General features: G+C 60.5%; 1 protein-coding gene across 3 annotated transcripts; it reads left to right on the plus strand.

Annotated features, from left to right (window-relative positions):
• The first annotated feature begins 1786 nt into the window (after positions 1–1786).
• On the plus strand, positions 1787–23324 carry SH2D3C (SH2 domain containing 3C). 3 transcript variants are annotated; one of them, XM_057405919.1, is made up of 12 exons: positions 1787–1921; positions 4462–5074; positions 9040–9079; positions 17247–17375; positions 17589–18037; positions 19589–19713; positions 19960–20537; positions 20734–20849; positions 21011–21182; positions 21891–22002; positions 22545–22751; positions 22852–23324. In XM_057405919.1, exons 1-12 carry the CDS (start codon positions 1882–1884, stop codon positions 23025–23027), a joined length of 2757 nt encoding a protein of 918 aa, XP_057261902.1. In that variant the 5' UTR covers positions 1787–1881; the 3' UTR covers positions 23028–23324. The 3 variants fall into 3 exon arrangements, with proteins under 3 accessions (XP_057261902.1, XP_057261903.1, XP_057261904.1); XM_057405920.1 differs by lacking the exons at positions 1787–1921; positions 4462–5074 and adding an exon at positions 6100–6146 and having other exon boundaries at positions 22852–23322; XM_057405921.1 differs by lacking the exons at positions 1787–1921; positions 4462–5074; positions 9040–9079 and adding an exon at positions 12099–12294 and having other exon boundaries at positions 22852–23322.
• The last annotated feature ends 5 nt before the right edge of the window (positions 23325–23329 follow it).

The raw sequence follows: 23329 nt of genomic DNA on the forward strand, positions 1-23329 counted from the left end.
GGGGACACCGGGGTCTGGTCCCCGAGTTCCTGCTTTGCTGGCAGAAATCGCCATGGTTGGGGTGAAGCCTCCCCATAGCAATGTCCACTTGTGGGTGCAGAACGGGTGGGTTTGGGGCTGTTTGGGGCCAAGGCTGCGAGCACAGGGAGCAAGGGCCAGAGCAGTAACGGGCATCCTGGACACCGGGACCGCCAGGTGCTCCCTGGGGATGGGGGACAACACAGACACCATAACCCTGCTGGTCCTAGGGTTCTCTGTCCCGCAGGGAGACACCCGTATGGGGCACCCAAAGGTGCCCCAGCGTGAGAGAAGAGCTGGTGACAGGGGCTTCCATTGGCAGTGATGGCAGCTGGCTGTCACCCCATGGGGCACAGGGAGGGCAGGAGCTGAGCCCCAGATGTGCATGGCAGGGCCCTGTCTGCAGGGCAGGACTCTCCTCCATAGGGCTGGCACCCTCATCCATAGGGCTGGTACCCTTCTCCATAGGGCTGGCACCTTCATCCATAGGGCTGGTACCCTTCTCCATAGGGATGGCACCTTTGACAAAGGCTGGCACCTTCATCCATAGGGCTGGTACACTCCTCCATAGGGCTGGCACCTTTATCCATAGGGCTGGTACACTCCTCCATAGGGCTGGCACCTTCATCCATAGGGCTGGTACCCTTCTCCATAGGGCTGGCACCTTCATCCATAGGGCTGGTACACTCCTCCATAGGGCTGGCACCCTCATCCATAGGGCTGGCACCCTCCTCCATAGGGCTGGTACCCTCATCCATAGGGCTGGCACCTTCATCCATAGGGCTGGCACCCTCCTCCATAGGGCTGGCACCCTCATCCATAGGGCTGGCACCCTCCTCCATAGGGCTGGCACCCTCATCCATAGGGCTGGCACCCTCCTCCATAGGGCTGGTACCCTCCTCCATAGGGATGGCACCCTCATCCATAGGGCTGTCAGCCTTGACAAAGGCTGGCACCTTCATCCATAGGGCTGGTACCCTCATCCATAGGGCTGGCACCCTCATCCATAGGGCTGGTACCCTCATCCATAGGGCTGGCACCTTCATCCATAGAGCTGGCACCCTCATCCATAGGGCTGGCACCTTCATCCATAGGGCTGGTACCCTCATCCATAGGGCTGGCACCCTCCTCCATAGGGCTGGTACCCTCATCCATAGGGCTGGCACCTTCATCCATAGGGCTGGCACCCTCCTCCATAGGGCTGGCACCCTCATCCATAGGGCTGGCACCCTCCTCCATAGGGCTGGCACCCTCATCCATAGGGCTGGCACCCTCCTCCATAGGGCTGGTACCCTCCTCCATAGGGATGGCACCCTCATCCATAGGGCTGTCAGCCTTGACAAAGGCTGGCACCTTCATCCATAGGGCTGGTACCCTCATCCATAGGGCTGGCACCCTCATCCATAGGGCTGGTACCCTCATCCATAGGGCTGGCACCTTCATCCATAGAGCTGGCACCCTCATCCATAGGGCTGGCACCTTCATCCATAGGGCTGGTACCCTCATCCATAGGGCTGGCACCCTCATCCATAGGGCTGGTACCCTCATCCATAGGGCTGGCACCTTCATCCATAGGGCTGGCACCCTCATCCATGGGGCCATCAGCCCTGTCCAGGACTGACTTCCTCCTCTATGGCTGTCACCCAAGCGTTTTGGGTGCTCTGTACTGCGAGGGCTGTGGGGCAGCAGGAGGGCGGGCAGGGCCAAGGGCAGGGCCAGGAGCAGACGATGACAGCGATGGGGAGGAAGTGCCATGGAGCGATGAGTGACTGCGGGGGGGGGCAGGAAGGGAGGGCGGGCAGGGAAGGGCTTCACAGTTATAAACTGGTCCCTCTCGTCCCTGCGCCTCCGAGCGGCGCGGCCATGGCCGAGGGGCAGAAACGAGGGGGCTTCAGGAAGTTCAGTAAGCGGCTGTGGGGCGGGATGGGGTGGGACGGTGTGGGGTGGGGTGAGTGGGCACCTGCCCAGGATGGAGTGGATGGGGATGTGTGAGAGTGAATGTGAGTGTGAGTGATTGTGTGTGTGAGAGTGAATGTGAGTGTGAACGTGAGACAGTGACTGTGTGTGTGTGAGTGAATGTGAGTGTGAAACAGTGAGTGTGAATGTGAGTGTGAGAGAGTGATTGTGTGTGTAAGAGTGAATGAGTGTGAAACAGTGAGTGTGAATGTGAGTGTGAGAGAGTGATTGTGCGTGAGTGATTGTGTGTGTGAGAGTGAATGTGAGTGTGAAACAGTGTGAATGTGTGAGACTCTGTGTGAGTGATTGTGTGTGAGAGTGAATGTGAGTGTGAAACAGTGAGTGTGAATGTGAGTGTGAATGTGAGTGTGAATGTGAGTGTGAATGTGAGTGTGAGACAGTGATTGTGAGTGTGAGTGATTGTGTGTGTGAGAGTGAATGGGAGTGTGAAACAGTGATTGTGTGTGTAAGAGTGAATGTGAGTGTGAAACAGTGAGTGTGAATGTGAGTGTGAGAGTGTGATTGTGAGTGTGAGTGATTGTGTGTGTGAGAGTGAATGTGAGTGTGAGACAGTGAGTGTGAATGTGAGTGTGAGACAGTGATTGTGAGTGTGAGTGATTGTGTGTGTGAGAGTGAATGTGAGTGTGAAACAGTGAGTGTGAATGTGAATGTGAATGTGAATGTGAATGTGTGTGTGCTCACACGCTCCCTGTGTCGCTCCAACCCGGGTACATCAGGAGCTGAAGCAGGCTCTGCTCTCATTAGGAAGCTCATTTGGGTGAGGGTCTTTGAGGGGTCTCCATCCCCAGCGCTGGGGCTGAGCTCGGGTGCTGCTGGCTCAGGAGCTGGGTACCGGGATGCACGCAGGGGGATGCACAATAGGGTTTGGGGGGGTCCTCACTCCCCAGATCACATCCTAAGGGGTGCACCATCAGGGGTGCAAGCCGGGGCCGTCCAGGACCCATACAAAGGAGCTGGGTGGGAGCCTGGGAGCGCATTCCCGGCTTCTGCTCCCGGAGGAAGCGCTGGTACCCATCGGGAGCGAGCTCTGCTCTTTCTCACAGCCCCGGGGGCGGCTGCTGTGGCCTTCACCCCGCTTCCCAGCGCCGGGTTGAGCGGGAGCGGCCTCTGCTGCTCTCTGCATTCCTGCGCGGCGCTGGCGCTGGGGGGAGGCCGGTCCTTGCGTTCCCCGGGGACCCTTCCACTGGCAAAACCCACGTCCCCATCGCAGCTGGGATCGGCCTTTACGGTGGGAGGTGGGAAACCTCCCCAGCGCTGCCTTTCCCACCCCGCAGCAGCCCTGGGAGCAGCCCCTGCGGAGGATGCTCGGACTCGGAGGGGATGCTCAACCCAAAGCAGTTTTGCCTTTAACTTCACTCAGGCCATCAGGTTTCTAACATATAGAAACGCTTTTTGGCTGATGCAGCCCCTGTGTGGCTATGGGGATGCTCTGCAGAGCCCATGGCTGGTGTCAGGGGATGTGGGTCCATGAGCTCCTCGCACAGCACAGCCGCAGCGCACTGCTTCCTGCCACAGCAAACTCTCGCTGCCTGCAGGGGAAGAGGGTTTGCAGAGCCCCGGGGTGTCACAATCATTGCAAAACACCCCCCCACTCCTCCCGAGGCAGCCGGAGCACAGCAGTGAAACCCTGCCCTGCAGAGCCTGCATCACCCCGTGCGCCACCGTCCTTGTGCAGGCTGCACGGCTTGGGGGCACACAGAGCGGGGCCGGGGCCGAGGTGTGACATGAAACCTGCCTGCTGCGGGTGTGCACACTGCTCTGTGAGAGCTGGGTGCTTGCAGGTGGCTGCGAGGAAGTGGGGAAGTCAGCTCCTGCCCGCAGCCGCGGTCATGGCCGGTTCCTGCTCTGCCGTGCAGAGCATCACAGAATGGTTCGGGTTGGAAAGAACCTTTAAATCATCCAGTTCCCCCCGCCACGGGCAGGGACACCTCACGCTAGAGCAGGTTGTTCCAAACCCCATCCAACCCGGCCTTGAACACACACATGGACCCCATCCGCTGGGGAGATGGGGTGTGTCCCATGCTTTCACCCTATATAGGGCAGGGGATATGCCCTGTGGGGCTGCCCTGATGCTCCAGGGATGGGCACAGCCCTGCCCAGAGTCCCCAGTGGGAAGCAGAGAGGCGGCGGGGCAGGAGAAGGAGATCTGGAATCATTCCTGGCACTCCCTGGTGTGCTCACCAGGGCTGGGTGGTTCTTCCTCTGCCTCTACAACAGGGAAACGCTGCAGTTGGGTTTGCCAAGGCGCAGGGGTTGTTTGCTCCCTAAGGGATACCCCAAGCAGCATCACATCCACCCAAGGCCGCAGGGATGTCCTGCTGGGCTGGGACTGGAGATGCAGGGTGTAACAGGGCTGACATCAGGCTGCACCATGGCACAGTGCCCCATGCACACCCCAGCCCAGGACCTCACCCTCACACCATGCCACCAATAACCCCACATGCGTCTCTCCCCTCTCCTTGCCAGAGTTCTTCAAGTTCAAAGGCTTCAGGAGCCTGAGCAGCATCCCCCGGTCCTTCACCCTCCGGCGTGTGTCCGTAGCCCCCAGCACTCCCGAGAGCCTGGGACCGTGTCTCCCTCCTTCCCATGGCTTCCTGGAGGAGCCCTTCGACAGCACCCAGGATGATCTCAACACCATGCCCAAGAGCCCCGGGCCCTATGCCCGGTCATCAGACATGTACAGCCACATGGGCACCATGCCCAGGATCAACCTGGGCAAGGCGGGGAAGAGCCAGGGAAAAGCCAAGAGTAGCCAGAGCTGCCGGAATAATGGGATCCCCAGTAACAAGCCCCTGCTCCCCAGCTCCAAGATGTCCATCACCCCTGATCTGGGCACAGATTCACCCTCAGCCACTGGGCAAACAGAGCAGGAGGCGGAAAAGGCTCAACCCATGGACGCTCCAGTGATGACCAGGATGGAGCAGGAGCCTGCAGGGAGTATCTCCTGCCCCGGGATGGAGGCACCGAGCCTGGACCCAAATCCCAGCCAAACCCCGAGCCCTGATGCAGCAGCAGGATTGGAAACCACTGATGGCGATCAAAAGGGGCAAGAGCATCCCAGCGAGATCTCCCCAGACAGGTACAGCCCCATTGGGTTTGCTGAGCCTTCCTATGGGACCCCTTTTCTGCCCCCCCCCCCCCCCCCCCCCCCGGCAAGGGGACGGGGCTGGGACACAGAAGGGATGCAGCTGGCACTGCCGGAGCACTCCGCACCATGGCCAGGTCAGCGGCTCCATGGGAGCGAGGTTTCCTGTGGGATTTCTGCTCCCTCCCGTTTCCGGATGGGGTGGAAACATCTCCGAGCCCCGCGCAGCCCAAGCGTCCTTTTGTCCTGCCAGCGGTTCTGCTCCAGGGTTGGGATGTGCTGCGAAGAGCTCGGACCTGCACCGTCCTGACCCCATCCACCCCTCACTCTCATCTCTTCCATCCCTTCCATCCTTATCCCTTCATCTTTATTCCCCTCCCCAAGTGGCGCTCCCTCTCTCCAGGCACAGGGGCTACCCCAAAACCCACCGCCCTGTCCCCATTTCCATCACTTGCCATTAAACCCCCAGTTCCGGGCACAAATCCCTGCCTTCAAATTCCCACCCTCAGGGGAATTTGGGGGCTCAGCACTTACAAATGGGGGTTGGGCCTTTTGGAAGGTTTTCACCTCAGAATCAACAAGAAGATTTATAACCTCCTGCCCATCACCTGGGTGTCTGGGCACAAGGAGCCACCAGTGTCCCCAGCAGCGTGTATGGCACTGAGGGCACGGGTGAAGGTACCAACTGCAAACCTCCTCCCAGCACAAGCTCCCATCGGATCGCCCCTTCCCAAACCCGACTCTTTCCCCACTCCGGTGCCTCCTGCTCCCTCCGTTCTCCCCATCCCACCGCGGAGCTGAGCTCTCCGTGCCCCAGCACCGAGCGTTGGTGAGGCCCCCGGAGCGGGATGAGGAGCGGTGGGAGCCGGGCCGGGCCGGGCGCGCATTCCGAAGGGAGGGCCGGAGGAGGAGGGCCGGGACGGGAAGGAGGAGGAGGGTCCGCACCGCCCTGCGCGCCCCCGGGTCCCAACGCTCAGTGCGAGGCGGGAGAACGCCGGGGAGAGCTGGTCCCCATCGCGGTGATGACAGCGGTGGGCAGGAGGTTCCCTGCGCTGGGACAGGGCAGGTGAGGTTCCCCCCCGGCACCCCGGAGGGGACCGGCAGGGAGAGGCGGAGAAGGGGCGAGCACAAAGCTCGGACGTGGTGGGTTCGCATCGGCTGCCGACACCGCAGCCAGACCCGGGGGGGGGGGGGGGATGGAGGTTTGGGGGGTCTGCAGCAGCGCCACGTCCTCTGTGAGCACGGAGACCCAGCAGTGGCACAGGGTCCCTATAAAGGGTGCATGGGGCTCCCCCAGAAGTGACTTGAGTCACTGGGCTGGGAGCTGTGTGTGTGGTCACCGGGTGTCTTGGCTCTGGACTCGAGTCCCCAGAACTCAATAGCCAAACGTCTTCTAGCATCATCTGGTGATGGGTGTATCCGTGCTGTTTGCCAGGGAAACTGAGGCACCAGAGCAGGACTTGGCATCAAGGGCACTTCTGCGCTCTGCTTGGAGTCCCCCAAAACCTCTGCCTTAGGGAGCAGTCGCCTGCCGGAGCCAGCCCCATGGCCGGGCCCTGCTGTGGGGCTGGCGGAAGCAGGACCGGGACAGTGCCGCGCCCCAGCCCTTCCTCCTGTTGCAGGCACATCCCTGGGGATGGGGACATTCTGTCCCCGCCAGCCCGTGTCGGGGGCCAGAGCCAGCTTCCCAGCACGGGGCGAGCCTGTGCAGAGGGACCAAAGCAGCGTGGTGGGGGGAACAAGGGTGGCCCTGGGGCGGATATTGGCTTGGGTGGGGAGGATGGTGGTGAGAGACAGCATGGCCTCAGGATGCCCAAGGGAGGGCTCGCCCGTGGGTGTTCCCTGCAGGATCAGGCCCTCCATTGCACCGCCATGGGACAGGGAGCAGCACCCAGCCCGTGGAGCTGCTCAGAGCAAGGCGGTGGCCGTGACGCCGATAGGGACACGGTGACTAACGGGAGATGACCCACAGCAGGTCACAGAGCGGATGTGATTTGACTTCCCTCCATGCATGGGGCACGGGAAGCGCTGCTTCCCGCAGGGCTCTGCCAGCCAAAACCTGAGATAAGGCAGCTCTGCGGAGGGGGAAACTGAGGCACCAAGTGCCCAGAATTGGTTCTCCAGCACTGGTGTCCAGGGATGAGCAGACCAGGGCTGGATCCACACCATTATCCTGGATTGCTCCCAGCACCCAGCCCGGACCTCGGCACGTGTGGAAATCACTGCGATGCCTTCCCAAGCCCAAAAGGAGCATCCCAAAGCCCCGCTCCCCATTGCCGCTGCCGCGGTGCCGTGTCCCAGCCATGGCCGCGCTCCAGAGGCAGCCCTGGAATTTCTCCCAGGCGCTCGCTGCCCCCAAAAATGCCGTTTCCTGCAGGAATGCGCAGCACCGGGGGGGGGGGGGGGCTGCGGCCCCAGCTGCTGCCCTTCCCCGGCACTGGGGCCTCCGCAGCGTCTCCCAGCTGCTCCCATGCTCCCGATTTCCTGCCCGGAGGCCCCCATCCTCCTGCCGGCTTTTCTCACGGCTCTCGCAGCTCCAGGCGGCTCCGTGGCTCCATGAGAGCGCCGGCGAGGGCCCGCGGCCCGTTGCCAGGCCCTTTATCCCCTTCCGAGCCGGGCAACGGGGATGCTGGTTCACCAGTATGGGATGGGAGGAGTGGGTCCTGCTGGGCACACCAAGGGGTTCATGCTCAGCCCAGCAGGACCCACTGTGATGCACCGGTGCATGTCCAGCGTGGCAGCGGTCACCTCCTCTGTCCCCGCTTCCCTTTGGGTGACTGATTTCTGAGCCAGCAGGAACCATCCCCAGCCTGGAGGGATCCACAGAGGAGGAATTCTGCTCCCTAGGGATGGCACCAGTGTGGATCCCAGGAGGGGTTTGTGTGCAGGGCCCCAGCAGATCCTGGTATGAGGCAGGGGTCCTATGGCTGTAGGCACCAGATGGAGCAAGGCTGCTCCTGGCAGAGAAGGGGCATCCTGGGGTTGTGGTTCCCTGGGATTTGGTTGTTTCTTAGCCTTGTGCTGGCATTCCAGGGCCTGAGCACCCTGTGCTCCTGACCTCAGCAAGCAGTGGGATGTCCATGCTGCAGCTTGGCGCTATAGAGGTGACAGATACAGGATTCTGGTTAAAGACATCTGGAGTTCTGTATTTCATTCTGAAAGGCAGGACCTCAGGGTAGTGCATCCCAGCTGTTACAGCCTCTTTCCTGTGTTGTTCCCTTTGGATTCATCCATACAGACACATACCTCAACCTACAAGAGCACAAAAAGCAGCAGTAGCATTTGCTTCCTGCTCAGGAAGGAGCAGGGGCCATCTGTCCCCATGAAATGATGGTAAAGAAGCTGCGGGATCAGCAGGGTTGTTGTGGTTGTCAGTAGGGCTAAGAGTGAACGTGTCACCAAGGAGAATGGGAGCTTCTATTGCCCGTGTGCTGGGAGGGCAAAGCTTGCAGTCACAGCCAGGACGCCGCAGTTCACCCTGGTTTCAGTGGGGTTTGGTTTCCATGGGGCTGCACAAGGAACAGTCAGAAGCTCCCGTCTGGGTGCTGTGTCCCAGCAGCAGCCTATTGGGAATGCAGCTCTGCCACTGGAAGCAGGGCACAGGGCCCCTCACCTCGGCATGAACCCCCCTGCACCGTGACCTGCGGGGACCCCAGCCTGGCAGCTGGGTCTCAGCTCACACGGTCCCAAGCAGATCTGGGGCAAGATCCCCTGAAAAGGCCCCATTCTTCCCTGATCGCATTAGGGAGGTTAAACCCTGCGCTGAGAGCGGGCACGGGGTCGGCAGGAACAGTGCTGGGACCTGGGAACCTCTCCTAAATCCATGCCCCTGCTCTCAGCCCCATGGCAAAAGGGGTACAAACCCCCACTCCCCACAGCTCTGCCACCACCGTTTTGACTTAACTGACTCCATTCACTGCCCTTCACTTACGTGTTTCCATTTCTTCCCTTCTTCCCAGCCACCACGATGGCCTGGAGTCCGGCAGCGAATACGTGAAGGTAAGACACTGAGCCTGCTCCTATGGGTGACAGTAGTAGAGGGGCTGGTTGGGTCCTACCCCAGCACGGGTGCTCAGCTCTGCATCCCCATCCCACCATTCTGGACTCTCTCTTTGACCCTGGCTGCTGGAAGCAGCGAGGCCGAGGCAGGCAGAGGATCCATGGTCCCTATGTGGTACCCTGCTGCTGCTCCCACAGCAGCTGCCTGTGCGTCACGCTCCCATCACTTGTGAACGCTGCAGACGCAGGGGCAGCCTCCTCCCTCTGCCTCCACGTAGCGAAACGGAAGGGTTTTGAGCCACTTTCGTGGCTGTCACATGAAAGTCGGTGTAAATCTCTCCAAATCTCTTGCTTATCCTCCAGCAAACTATTAACATTCCTGAGGACTCTTCATGTCTGGCCAGAAATTCATTAGCGAGGCGCCTGGCTCTGGAGGAGAGCGGCCCTTTCGCAGGAGGCTGCTGGCACAATGGGAGCCGGGCGGGAGCAGAGGAAGGGTGGCAGGGATGCTCTGTGGTTTGGGGATGGAGCACCGAAAACCTGCTCCGGTGGTGGATGCCATGCAATGGCCTTTAGGGAGGTGGTTTGAGGAAGGCTGGAGCCCTTTGAGTCCGGTTAGCTGATGGGATTTAATGAGCTGGGCAGATGTGGTTGTTGAGAAATGACTTGAGGTGGCCCTGTGTGTGTGTGTGCACCCAGAGGCGGGTGCATTTTATGGCTGCTAATAGACTGAACCAGCATAGATATGGAGCAATGGGTACGGCTTTGCTTTTGGGATCTGAGCTCTTTCTGGTGAGCATTCCCTACTCTCCAGGCAGATCCCAGACCCAAGCTTGGTGGCCTTTATTTCCCACCCATGGTGTTGACAGAGCCCGTGGGCTGTGATTTATTCACCACTTCCCTTTGGTCAGGGAAGCAAGTGATGGCTGCAGTGACAGCAGCTATTTTAGTCAAATAAGTAATTAGCTGGAGTGTGAGTGACCGGGATGATGGGGGCACTTGGGCTGATTGCAGGCGCCGGGCTTGGCTGGGAGCCCGTGCAGCTGCAGAGCGCTCAGCACCCCGCAGCATTCAGCCCCAGGGCTGGATGGGAAGGTGGCTGCTGTAACTGGGATCCTTTAGGGCTGGGACCCGCCACTGGAATAGGTCCCTGCTTTGTGACTGGGATGGAAACAAGCAGAGGGGACAAAGACAGGGAGGAAAGAGACAGTGAAGGAGAGAATGAGGAGGAGAGGATGTTCTGCAAAGCCCGTGTGAGCAAAGGTCCAGATGTGCACAGAGGTACCACCAACCATCAGCCCTCAAGCTTCAGCCACAAACCAGCCAGGGCCAGCTCTCCCATCACCAAGCCTGCCGTGATTAGAGGTGCAGCCAGGAGCCAGGCAGGGTCGGAAGCCGGGATCAATAAGAGCTCGGTAATTAACGTGCTTTAATGATAGCCTCAGGGTTGGTGTTTCCAAGCTGCCTGGGGGATCCATGCTCCTGGCTCCATTTGCGAACATCCCACCCAGCCACCTCGGCCCTGGTGTTACCCTTCAGGAGAGCAGCAGTGGGTAAAGCTGTCCCATGTCCCTGCAGTCGGAGGTTTTCAGCTTCCCCTGCAGAGGGGCAGCCGGGAGCATCACCCCATGTGGCTCCCGCTTGCTCCCTCACTGAGAGCCTTGGAAGGAAACCACAGAGCCCGTCGCGGGGGAGAAGCCTTGGCAAGGGGATGAGTCACCATCGAATCCTGTTGGAGCAGCCTCTTCTTGTGCGCTGCCATCTGGTCTGTCCCTGAGCCCCAGGCAAGAGAAGCGCCCGTGCTCCCACCCTGTCCCAGTTGGTCCATGAGCACCCAGTTCCACGCTGCCTCCCTTTCCAGCCCTGTCCTGCTGCAGACCCGTGCTGCTCCCTGTCTCCTCCTCTCTCCTGCTAAAGCAGGGGCAGCGCGGGGCCCGGCGAGCGCCTCCGAGCTTCCTTTGTTCTGCGCGGAGGAGCTGCTCCGGGGACCTGTCTCTCATCAGCCCCGGCTGCTGCCTCCCTGCCTGGGGATGCGAGGGGCTCGTCTGAATTAATGAGAGGGGAGGCTGCAGGGTTCTGCTCTTTGTGGCGGCAGGGAAGCCTCTCCCAGCTCACAGCATCCCCTGAGGTGAGGCTACACCAGGAGGCACCGGGGTGCTTGGATGCTTTGTGGACGGGAGGGTAAAGCTCCCTGTTGGCATGGCCAGATCCATGTGCCAACGCAGGACAGCCCTGGAAGGGGACGGGACAAGGGGGTGCAGAGCTCACTGCGGGTGCTGGAGGACCCCTGCCCCTGCCTGTGTGCAATGGGTTCAGGCGGGGATATTGAGAGCCAGGGCTGGAGCGATGCTTTGAGTCATCAGCGCTGCCTCGCACATCCCATACATGAAACCGTGGCCTTAATTAAACCAAAGCGGAGCTTTAATTAAACACAACTCGGAGATAGCCTATGTGGGAAGCAGGCAGCCAGCTTCCCTCAGCGAGGCACACACCGGGGTGTCCCTCAGAAGGACATCACCAGGAAGGGGTGTAAGAGGGGTCGAGGCTGTCCCTGACCCGTGTGTGTCACCGGGGAGAGCAGATGGTTTGGGATGGGGAGCTAAGGGGTGACAAAACCCCTCAGGGGGGATGAATCCCTCCTGAGGAGCTGGGTCCCCTCAGAGGAACCAGTTCCCTTCAGGGCCGTTGGATCCCCTCAGAGGAGCTGGTTCTCCTTAGTGGTGCTGGTTCCCTTAAGGATGCAGGGAGCCGGGATGTCTGCTGCCCTCTAAGGACCAGGTTCCCCTCAGGGATGCTGGTTTCCCCCAAGGATACCAGTTCCCCTCAGAGGACCCAGATCCCCTCAGGGGTATCCGGTCCCCTCAGAGGACCCGGTTCACCCTCAAAGGACCCGGTTCCCCTCGGGAATGCCTGGTCCCTCCAGAGGTACCGGTTCCCCGGGGGCCCGATGCGGGCGGGTGCGGGCGGCCCCGGGGGGGCGTTCCGGGGCGGAGCTGCGGTGGGGGTCCCGCCTCCCGCTGCCGACAAGGGATGAGGTAATCGGGGAAGCGGCTGAAATTGAAGCCCGGCGGCGGCGGCGGCGGCAGCGGAGGTGCAGCCCGGGCCGGGGCAGCCCGGGCCGGGCGCGCCGCGCCATGACGGAGCGGTGCAGCCTATGGAGCGCTCTGTCAGCGGCAGCATGCTGCTTCTACCGCGGCTCCTTCATGCAGGTGCAGGTGAGCGCGGGGACCGGGCAGCGTGGGGAAGGACGGCGGGAGGGGGACGCGGGGTAACCCCGGGCACTGGGGGAGCAGGGGGAGAGCGGGTTCCAACCCGCGGCCCCGCTGTCCCCCGCGCTGGTCCAGGAGGCAGCGAGCGGGGCAGAGCTCAGCCCCCTCCGAGCCATGGGAGCAGGGCGGCCGGTTCCCCCTGCAGCGCACTTGTGAAGGGAGCCCTCACCCTTGGCAGAGCTCGTTTAGCATCCCCCGAGTGATGCCGTGTGCTGGGGAGCATCACTGAGCACACAGAGCCCCAGCGCAGGTGAGCGCACGGCTCCCTGGCCTGGGTGTCTGTGTGTGTGCCCCACTGCACAGGTCTGACTGGTGGGATGCATCCGTCACCCGTCCTGGGGTGCTCCCAGCACCGCCGCTCTCTGGGCATGAGTGTAGGTGTCCTATTTTTGGACGCTGGCATTTGCACAGCGCTAGGAATTGGGTTCTCTCATTTACTCAATTAAAGAGCAAAGGTGTTTAAGGCTGCAAGAGCCAAGCAGGCTCTGAGCTGAAGCAAGAGCTGTAGCGTACTGCAAGTTAGAAAGGAGCTGGCAGCCAAGAAAGCTGGCAGGGTTATTCTGCACCCCTGCTGAGCGAGGTAGGTGCTGAGCCTTAGAGATTATGCTGGGTAAGACGGAGCCCAAGAGCAGCATTTCAAGTCTTGTCATGGTTGCGGTTGATCTCAATGTAAAGCCAGGGATTTTGATCGCTGTTGGGGGCAAAGAGGGAAAGCAGAAGAGCTTCTCCTGGCTGTCCAAAGGCCACCAAATGGCACAGGGGGATGTGCCCTAGCGCAGCAGCCCTTGGGCTGCACATGGCAGGGGTTTCAGCAAGCTGCTGTCAGCACAAGGCAGAGACAAGTGGGTGTCTGGCTCTCCTCAAGGATGCGAGAGGGGATGGAGGGCGCTCCATCCCGACCCCAGAAAGAGTTAAAAGTGAAGCCCTGAGTGCTCACCTGGCTCCACCAGATCTTTCACCACCTATTTGTGCCCAAGCGTGCCCAGCAAACACACACTGAAGTCCCCATGAATGACTGGAGCGCTTCCAGCTGACAGCCGCATCCCTGCTCACCGCCAATGGCAGTGCACCCAGCCTGGGAAGCACTGACATCATTTCTGGCCAATAGCAGCTTCGAAAAGGGATGCAGCAGCAGCCGCTGCTGCCGTCTTGGAGTGAGATAAGTAATATATAGATGGATGGAAATGTGTGTGTACCCATGCCCCATCACTGCACCGGAGACCCGCACCCCTGGGGCAGTGATAACAGTGCTCTCCACCACCCCACCACACAACCTGGGGCACTTATCCCACCTTGGAGCATCCAGATGTTCCCAGCCATCAACCCCAGCTGCACCCCACCCCTGCCAGCCAGACATAATTGCTCCAGAGCTGCCACAAAGGAGCACAGACAAGGAGAGAGAAGACCCTGGGGGTCACCAGGACCAGTCCTAGGATGGGTTTTGGATCCCAGGACAAGGATTTTGAGCCTTCAGTGAGGATAATGGAGATGTGGCGTACCCAAGTGGGGTGGACAGATGGGCTGGTGCTTTCTCAGAGGCCGTTTACCTGCCCAGAGTCACTGGGAGACAGGACAAGTCATTTCTTTTCCATGTAAGTATCAAGATGAGGGGGATGGACTGGCTCACAGCACTGAAATACTTCACTGCAGTAGCCCTTTGCCAAGTGCAAATGAAGCAGAGAAGTCCCCTCACACGATTCTGGGGCTTTCCCCCATATCCCTGCTCCCAAGGGCTTTGTAACTCCCATTTCCTCCCAGTTCTGCTTCCCAGGCAGGCAGAGCAGGGGTTGGGAATTCCCTAGCGAGGGTCCCAGTACTGGGTGGGCAGGAGCAGAGCAGATGCGCTCCATGCCCTGGGGTTAGTGAGATGTTATCATGGAGGGGAGGGTGTGAGTACACCTTGCTCTCCAGGCTGACTTCATCCTCAGCTGCGACTCCTCCAGATCTGGGAGGAGGGAGCAGGGAAGCTGCAAATCCCTCCTGTTTCATAAGGTTACCTTTGCAAGCAAAGCCAAACGCCAGCTTTGGAAGCTCTCCTCCACACCAGGCACAGTGACAAGCCACTGTTTTACTCATACCACAGCACCCTCCATCCTCCAGCTCTTGCCTTTCCACTGCTAGTTCCAGTCCTTGCATCTCAGCTATGACTGGAGGCACTTCCACCCATAGCCAAGCAGCAGGGAGAGCCAGAGAAGCGGGTAGGGATGGAGAGACCTGGGAATTGCCTCCTCAGTGGGGCTGCCCCCATTGCACGGCAGCACCAGAGGATTCCCCAGCCCTAGGACTGCAAATCAGGGCACTGAACATGATGGAGGAGCTCTCCTTCCTCCAGCCAAGCCAGCTTGGCTGCTGGTTGGGATTCCTCAAGCAGAGCTTGGCATCATCTCTGGCAGCTCCTGAGCTGGTTTGTCTGGTCTGCAGAATCGCTTTAATCCCTATTGCTTCCTACTTAGATGGAAGAAGCCTTGAGGGGGGCAGCACCGCACACTCCAGCTGGGTGCTAGTGGAAGTCAAGGCTTTTCCCCTCACCCATCCCACCGGTATGCAAGGCCTGCCGTCAGGCCGTGCACCTTTGGATGTCCTCTTGGCACAGAGGAGCGTGCCAAGCAGTGCCCTTTTCAGCCCAGACATCCGCTGACACACTGCTGACAGCGCCGGGCTGGGCTGCGCCATGCCAGCACCCACAGCTCAGCACCCAGCCAGCGGGCAGCACATGGGCAGGATGCTCCGGGACGTGCAGGGGGTTGGAAGTGGAGGATGTTAAGGTCCTTTCCAACCCAGACCATTCTATGATCCTATCCTCTCCCCAAACCTCCTGTTCTCTCCTAGCTTAGCACCTGGCTCCTGGCACGGATGCCAAATCCAGGCTTGGAGACGCCGGGCGCCGCTCAGCTGGGTTTGTGTTTGTTATCCTGCCCATTTGCATGGGGAGGATTTGGGGGAAAACCCAGATGTACAACGTGGAGCAGAGCAGGCGCTAATCCCTGCTCCAGGCTCTGCTCCATCAGCGTTAGCCTGCAGAGGCAGGGCAGGCTCCCGGGGGTCCCTCACCGGAGTTTGGGGTGAGCTGAGGGTCCCCATCACTGCTCCGGAGCCAGGGCTGCTGGTGGCAAAGAGGGGTTGTCATGGAAACGGCATCTCCTCGGCCTGGCCCCTCCGCAGGCACCGGACCTCACAGCATCCACCCGCTGCTATTCATTCCTAATGGGGTTCAGTGCCTTTGTCTCCATGGTGCCCCCAGAGCAGCAGAAAGCACTTGGATCCCCGCAGCCCTCGGTCAGGAAGGGACAAGCCACACGTCTGCTGGTCCAGGTCCCTGCAGCTCCAGCACGCAGGGGCTGTGAGCAGAGTTGAATGAACAAGGCTGAGTTCAGTCCATGATGTTCCCATAGGCTGCTGCCTCTGTCCCAGCACCTTTTGACTTGAGAGGAGTTGGGAAGAAGCAGGGACATGTCCAGGCTGGTGAGGGCAAGCCCTGGAGAGCATGGTCCATTACACAGACCCTTGGCAGCCTCCTTGCCTTGCCCAGGCTGGAGCAGGGTCCCAGGACAGCTTTGCTGCCAGATGAATGCAGCTACCACAGGGAATGGAGCATCTTCCCCAGGGATGGGGGGGGACCTGGGGTCAGAGTCCTGCTGAGGGGCTCAGTGGGGTCCCAGGAGCACCCAGAGCAGTGGGTACAAGGCAGGAGAGCAGCGCGGTGCTCTCTGCTTTCCCCTACTCAACTGCCAGAGGGCAGAAGGAATTGACATGGGATGTAAGGATGAGGCACAGGGCAAAGCGGTCAGGTCTGAGGCACTGCCATGGGTCTGCAGCCCCCAGTGCTGCGGGGCACCAGCTTCCATGCAAGGCTGGCCATGAGCGCCAGGCTGCTTCTCCAGCAGTGCCAGCACGGTGTCAGCAGGGTTTCAAGCCTGTGTCTGTCCTCCGAGACGCCAGCAGCATCCTGTCCTAACCAGTGCCAAGGAGCTTGGAACCAGCCTCCAGTGTCCCCTCACACTGGCACTGCCACCAGAGGCGGAGCCAGGCCACCAAGCCACCCTGCTCACGGGAGCAGGACATCCCAGTAGCCACTGGGATGCTGCAGTGGCTACATAGGGATCCAAGCTCCCCAGTCCAAGGCACTGGTGTTGGCATCACACCATGACTCAAAACTGCTGTGCCAAGCAGGGGAACCAGCCTCATGTACACCCCAAACCCACCCTCGCCTCCAAACAAGCACTGTGCTGCAAGCAGGAATCCTCAGCTGCCCTCTGGGAATGCTGGCCAAGCAGCAGGCAGGGAGCATGGCCAATGGAGACGTGACGCCATCCCTTATCTCTCCAGGGGGAAAAGGAGGAGGCAAATTGCATCCTCCAGGCTCAGGTGCAGCAGCGCTGGTAAAAGCTAATTTCGATGCAGAAGGTTCCCTTTGCATTTGTCATTACTATTCATGCCACCATCAGGCTAAACACAGCGAGTTAACCCTTTGGGTGAGGGATCACAGCGGATGTTGCACGGAGTGGGGAATAACGCAGCTTTCCTCCTGGAAAACTGCTTCCCACAGCGGTTCTGCCCTGGAGGTGTTTGAGGAGGAGATGGGGTAGGGTTTCTCCTGCCCAACCTCATTCAGCTCTGAGCTGGGGCAGAGGGGCAGCGTGATGGGGACAATCCACCAGGAGACCCTCCAAGTGCTCCTGGTGGCAGGAGCTGACCATCAACAGGCACGTTACCCACCACCATCCCTTGCCACAGGCAGCAATCCTCACTCACAGCTCCAGGTTACCTGTTCCCAGGGACAGGTCTGCTCCTGGCAGATGGCATCACCAGTGGCCATGCCATAGTCCTTGCAAAGGGACCCTGCCAACCCATCCCTTCCCAGCCCCGCACTGGCTGATGCTCTCCTCTCCCCTGTGCAGTTCTCCAAGGAGAAATACATCCTCGACTCCTCACCGGAGAAGCTTCACAAGGAGCTGGAAGAGGAGCTGAAGCTGAGCAGCACCGACCTGCGCAGCCACGCTTGGTACCACGGCCGCATCCCGCGGGAGGTGAGCAGGGGAAGGTGGGTGGCTCCGGGCATCCTTTGCTTGGGCTCATGGAGAGCACCCCAAGGCCACACTGAACCAGCCTGTCCTGATGGGAAGCCTTTGAGCAGGCCGCTTTTCCAGGGGCAAGGGGAACAAAGCAATGCTCCAAGTAACACCCTAACGGAGCATCCACCAGCGTGGCTGTGCCTGAGGAGCTGCCCTGTTCCCTTCCAGGTGTCGGAGAGCCTGGTGCAGAGGAACGGCGACTTCCTCATCCGGGACTCCCTCACCAGCCTGGGTGACTACGTGCTGACGTGCCGCTGGCGCAACGAGCCCCTCCACTTCAAGATCAACAAGGCGACGGCGAAGCCCGGCGAGGGCCATGCCCGTGTCCAGTACCTCTTCGAGCAGGAGAGCTTCGACAACGTGCCCGCCCTCGTCCGCTTCTACGTGGGCAACCGCAAAGCCATCTCGGAGCAGAGCGGGGCCATCATCTACTGCCCCATCAACCGCACCTTCCCCCTGCGCTACCTGGAAGCCAGCTATGGGCTGGGCAATGGGAAGCATGGGGGAGCCCACAGCCCCGCCACACAGAAAGGGGGGCACATCAAGAGGAGGAGCATCACCATGACCGATGGACTCACAGCGGACAAGATCACCAGAGCTGAGGGCTGCCCGAGCAGGTGAGCATCATCCCCGCTTAGCTGGGCAGAGGACCAGCCCTCGGGAAAGAGGAGAGCCATGCTCCCAATGGACAGGGTTTGGGGATCAGTTATGGGAAAGAGACTGGGATAAGAAGCAGTACTCAGCTAGAGCTGTACCAACCCCACTGAGCTACCGCAGCAGATATGGCATTAGCATGCCAGGCCAGAAGCCAGAGGGTGCTTTACAACCACCCAGGCCAGGATTAGCAGCGTGTCAGGGCTTGTCAATGCTGGGAGCTGAGCTTTCCCAGACGGTTGTGAGGGGGGAGCCAGTCACAGCCACCAAGAGGCCATTTGTTGGTTGGTTTTTGCAGGGCCCTTTTACGTTTAGAGCCCTTTCCATTCAGCTGGAGCATTTGCATCAGCAGAGCTGAAAGCCTGATGGGCAGGAGGAGATGAATGGAGCTGTGCTGATGGGGGTCTGCACCACCACCAGATCACAGCCTCCACAGGGCTGAGCGGCTCACGTTAACCTTGGAGGTGGAGAAGGAGATCCCCTCTGCATCGCTTGCATTTGGCAGCCCCAGGCTGCTCAGAGCCTGGCTGGGGGGGCAGAGCCACGCATAAACCCTCACACCCAGCAGGCAGAGGGGTCCCATCTGCACCTGCATCCCCAGTGGGACACAGCCCATCCCTCTCAGCCCAAGGGCAGGGTGAGAACACACCAATGGGAAACAGGCAAACGGCTGCTATGGCAGGGAGAAGGAGAGCACTCAGACTTCCAGGAGAGCCCAGATCCATCAGTCTGTCCCCATCACTCACGTTTTCCCTAGACCCCTTATCACTGCACTGCTCTCCCATCCTGCTTCCACCACAGAGGCTCAGCACTCAAAGCTGAATGCATCACAGCAGCCCACTCCTCACCCATGGCAGTGAGTTACCTGCCATGCCTCCCTGCAACCCTCCCTGTGCACAGCATCTTGTGCAGCACCATTGACACACAGTGTCTGCATCAGGCCACAACTGCTGCCCCACCAGCCCAAGACCTTCTTGCTATGCAGCTGCTTGTGCACGTGTGCTGCAGGTCACCAACCCAGGCACCTCAACACCTCCATCGGTGCCTGCTGGGCTCCAGGGCCAGCTTCCAGGCACTTTCCACCTCTCCTGAGCTTTGTGTCAGAGCAGCAGCTCACCAAACCACCCCAGCACAGCTCTCTGGTGGAAACAAAGCAATGCGTCCATCAGGTACCACTTGCAGCACAACCATAGGAAACCACCCCCAGGCTTCTTTCCTAGGGCCATTTCCCCACAGCACCCTGGAGCCATCCCTTCCCATGTACCTTAGCAGCAGGACATCCATTCCCAGTGATCCACACAACCAAGCTCCCAAAAGGCAGCCCTGCCTCTGCTTTATAAAGGCACTGAGCCCTTCTCCTCCCAGCTGCCTGTAGGGACTTGTTCCAGCTGAGCTCGTTACGGGTTCAGCTCGTTATGGGTGGCTGTGGAAGAAGGTGATGGGGCAGCAAACCCTCATCCCTTGCCCAGCCCCTGTTTGCAGGAGTTAACCCGTCCCATCTGCCCCCTCCCCAGCGTGTCCCTGCCCCACCACAGAGACATCATTCGCAACTGCGCCGTCAGCGTGGACCAGATCCAAGACCTGCACTCCCCGATGTCCCCCATCTCCGAGAACCCAGCATCACCCGCCTACAGCACGGGTAGGCATCACCCCTGCATCCCACTGGGGATGGGGGGACGTGGGTCAGGCTGGGCTTGGCATGGGTGTGATGCAGGGACCTGGGGAGGGGACGGTGTTGGCTGTAAAGAGAAGCCCCAGTGTGTGGTTCTGTGCACGGCAAAGAACTGTCCTGGCAGAGGGCTGGAGCTGGGGCTGGGGCTGGCTGCTGCAGCCGTGGTCCCTACACGTGTGTATCCGATAACAGCATCTCCTCTCCTCCCCACAGTTACCCGGCTAAAGCCCCATGCCTGCCAAACAGCTGGAGCTGCCCCAACCTCTCCAGTCATAAGAAGGTCCAGCGAGCCCCAGCTGTGCCAGGGCAACAGCGGCAAAGCCCTGCCAGACCCTGCCCACAGCTCCCACTCGACTCCGTGCCATGGCTATGCCCGTGCCTCCCCTTCTCCCTCCGTGAACAGCTACAGCGAGCCGGACACGGGGCACTACTGCCAGCTCCATCCCACCTCACCCATGAGCAGGGACCGGCCGGCTCACGACACCAAGCAGCTCCCAACAAAGAGCTACGTGGAGAGGCTAAAGGTGGAGGAAGGACACAGAGGGACTATAGAGAACGGCTCCAGGGAAGCAGAGGCGGCGCAGAGGCTGAAGGGAGAGCTGGACTATGTGGGCTTTGTGCCCCCCACCATGGAAACAACCTCCTCCTTCAACCCCGCAGCCTTCCAGTCCCTGCTTATCCCCATGGAGAACAAGCCTCTGGAGATGGCTGTGCTCAAGAAGGTCAAAGAGTTGCTGGCAGAGGTGGATGTGAAGACGTTGGCCAAACACATCACCAAAGTGGACTGCCTGGTACGGCTGGGGCCAGGCGGGAGGGATGGGCACTGCTGCCCTCCCATCGCTGCGGGATGCACCCCGAGCATGGAGCATCCCTGCTGGGCTCTGCCCTGTGTCAGCCAGGGCAGGCAGAGGCTGTGCTGGGGCAAGAGGCTGCTTCAGCCTCTCCTCAATTAACACAGCTCTCATCAGCTCTCCCCTTCCTTGCCAGGTCGCCCGGATACTGGGGGTGACGGCGGAGATGCAGCGGATGATGGGGGTGAGCTCTGGCATGGAGCTGCTCACCCTGCCCCATGGCCACCAGCTCCGCCTCGACCTGCTGGAACGGTACTGCATGGGATGGCACAGCTCCCATGGGACGTGTCCAGCTTGGCACGGGGGGGGGGGGGGGTCCTCTGCACCCCACGGGGTGAAGGAGCCCTGGAGCATCCCCGGAGCATCCCCGTTCCCCCTGCCCTGACCCCACTCTGCGTCTCTCCCCACGGCAGGTTTCACACCATGTCCATCATGATCGCCGTGGACATCCTGGGCTGCACGGGCAGCACGGAGGAGAGGGCAGCCCTGCTCCACAAAACCATCCAGCTGGCAGCCGAGCTCAAGGGCACCATGGGGAACATGTTCAGCTTCGCGGCTGTGATGAACGCCCTGGAAATGACACAGGTACAGGGATGCTCCCTTCATCCTCTTAGCCTGGGCTCAGCCTATAACACATCCCACTCCCCACATCCTGCAGGCTCTGACACCCATTGGGGTGGGAGAAGAGGGGAAAACACCCAGGGCAGGAGGTGTGGGGTAAAGGCTGCACTTGATCTTAAAGGTCTCTTCCAACGCAGTTGATGCTCTTGATTCCTTGCAAGCAGGGAAGGGGAAGAGCTGTCCCCTCCGCAGAGCACACAGCCCAATCCCGCTGGGATCCAATTGTTTGTCAGCGGTTGGGCTTTTTGTTCAGTGCTGGGCTGTGTTCCTGGGAGGAAATGAATCTGCCCTGCAGTACAATGCACACCAGTCTCAAGGCAGCAGCATCTCCGGGCCACGCTGCTCCCTTTGCGAGACGAAAGGAGATTAAAATCCACTTTTAAATGGAGCCCAGCTGGGAAGTCTTTGCTTCCTGCCCGCACAAAGGAGGTGGAGCTGCCCCCTCCCTGCCTCTCATCTTCAAGGCCGCTGCGGAGCTGCTGTCCTGCGGCACGGGCAGCGGGGACACATCCTGATCCCGGGCTCGGTGCTGGGGATGTGCCTGGTTTGGGGGGCAGCAGGCGCTGCGCTGTGCAGGGATGGGGGGGGGGGGCACGGCTCCAGGGCCGGGCTGTGCGCCCCTGGGAGCACCCTGAGATCCCAGAGCTCAGCACCTGCCCCGTGTGCTTCCAGATCTCCCGGCTGGAGCAGACCTGGATGGTGCTGCGGCAGCGGCACACGGAGGGCGCGATCCTCTACGAGAAGAAGCTGAAGCCGTTCCTGAAGAACCTGAACGAAGGGAAAGGTAAAGGGAGGAGCTCCCCTTCTCTTGCCCGCCTGCTCCTTCCCCCTTCATCCACAGCCTCGGTGGAGGGGACGTGTTCGGGAGCTCTGCCCCTCTCCCAGACAGCGCCGGACGCTTCCCTGTGGCTGCGGAGCCACCCCGCAGGGCCCGTTTGGCCTCGGCTGCTCCTTCCTTCCCAAGGAAGCATTTCCTAACTAAACAAACCCAGCGGCAGAGCCGAGCCCTTGCGCTCGCATGGGGATGGGGCAGCGAGTCGGGAGGATGCAAAGCCACATCTCTCCACCATCCAGCCCTCCGCTCCCCATCGCAGCCCTGGCAAACACAGACACAGAGCAGGGACAGCAGCGTTCCCCTCCTGGCACAACCAGGAAGCCCAGCTGGGACGTGCTGGTGTTGAACCAGTGATGGCCTCAGGCACAGCAATAAGGAGCCAAAGCTGCTGCTGTGCTATAGCTGAGCCTTAAGCCCGCTGCCTGGAACAGCCTGACTCCATGGGGAAGGGATGCAGGGGCACAGGGTCCTCACTGTGGCTCTCCCCACAGAAGGGCCGCCGCTGACCAACACCACCTTTCCACACATCGTGCCCCTCGTGACGCTCCTGGAGCGGGATGAGGCTCTCACAGACAACCCCGAGCCCTGGGAGGCCAGTGACAGCGGCGTGGAGGTGGTTATGGCTCACCTGGAGGCGGCGCGGATGGTGGCCCACCACGGCGGGCTCTACCACACCAACGCGGAGGTGAAGCTGCAGGGTAAGCCATGGGGACACGGAGCCCCTTTCCCTCTGCTCCAGCCCAGGAGCATCCCGTGGGTTCCCCATTATCCCTAGGGACTGACTCTCCCTCTCTGCAGGTTTCCAGGCCAGAGCGGAGCTGCTGGAGATTTTCAGCACTGAGTTCCAGCTGCGGCTGCTGTGGGGCAGCCGTGGGGCTGAGAGCAGCCAGGCCGAGCGCTATGAGAAGTTCGACAAAGTCCTCACTGCCCTGTCCCACAAGCTGGAGCCAGCCGTGCGCTTCAGTGAGCTGTGACCCCCAGCTCCCAGCCTGGTCTATGGGGCGAGGGATGGGGCCAGGAATGTAGCACCAGAAGAGGAGAGATGCCCTGGAAAGTCACTGGGCCGCTGGTCAGCAATACTGAGACAAAGAGGAGGAAAAGCAGGCACCTTCCATCTCCCATCCGCCTCCTCAGGATGCGACAAGAGATGGGGACAGTGTCTGTGCAGGCCCCCATGCAGCCCCAACGAGGTCTTTGACTACACCGTGCTCCTCACTTCGCCCTTTGGTTTCATTTCTTTCCCTCCCCATCTCGCCCAGAGCCGCTGGACCCCACT

Source organism: Pezoporus wallicus, unplaced genomic scaffold (genome assembly GCF_028554395.1).
Source record: "Pezoporus wallicus isolate ANWC-B61680 ecotype Strahan unplaced genomic scaffold, APGP_CSIRO_Pwel_v1 contig_4684, whole genome shotgun sequence".
In the NCBI taxonomy this organism is placed as follows: Eukaryota; Metazoa; Chordata; class Aves; order Psittaciformes; family Psittacidae; genus Pezoporus; species Pezoporus wallicus.

What these genes read in the sequence shown, in the direction of transcription:
- SH2D3C (XM_057405919.1), top strand. Translation starts at nt 1,882, where the DNA reads ATGGCCGAGGGGCAGAAACGAGGGGGCTTCAGGAAGTTCA. An exon ending in CCGGCAGCGAATACGTGAAG is followed by an intron (nt 9,080 to 17,246) that starts GTAAGACACTGA and finishes TCCCCTGTGCAG; the next exon opens with TTCTCCAAGGAGAAATACAT. An exon ending in CGCCTCGACCTGCTGGAACG is followed by an intron (nt 20,850 to 21,010) that starts GTACTGCATGGG and finishes TCCCCACGGCAG; the next exon opens with GTTTCACACCATGTCCATCA.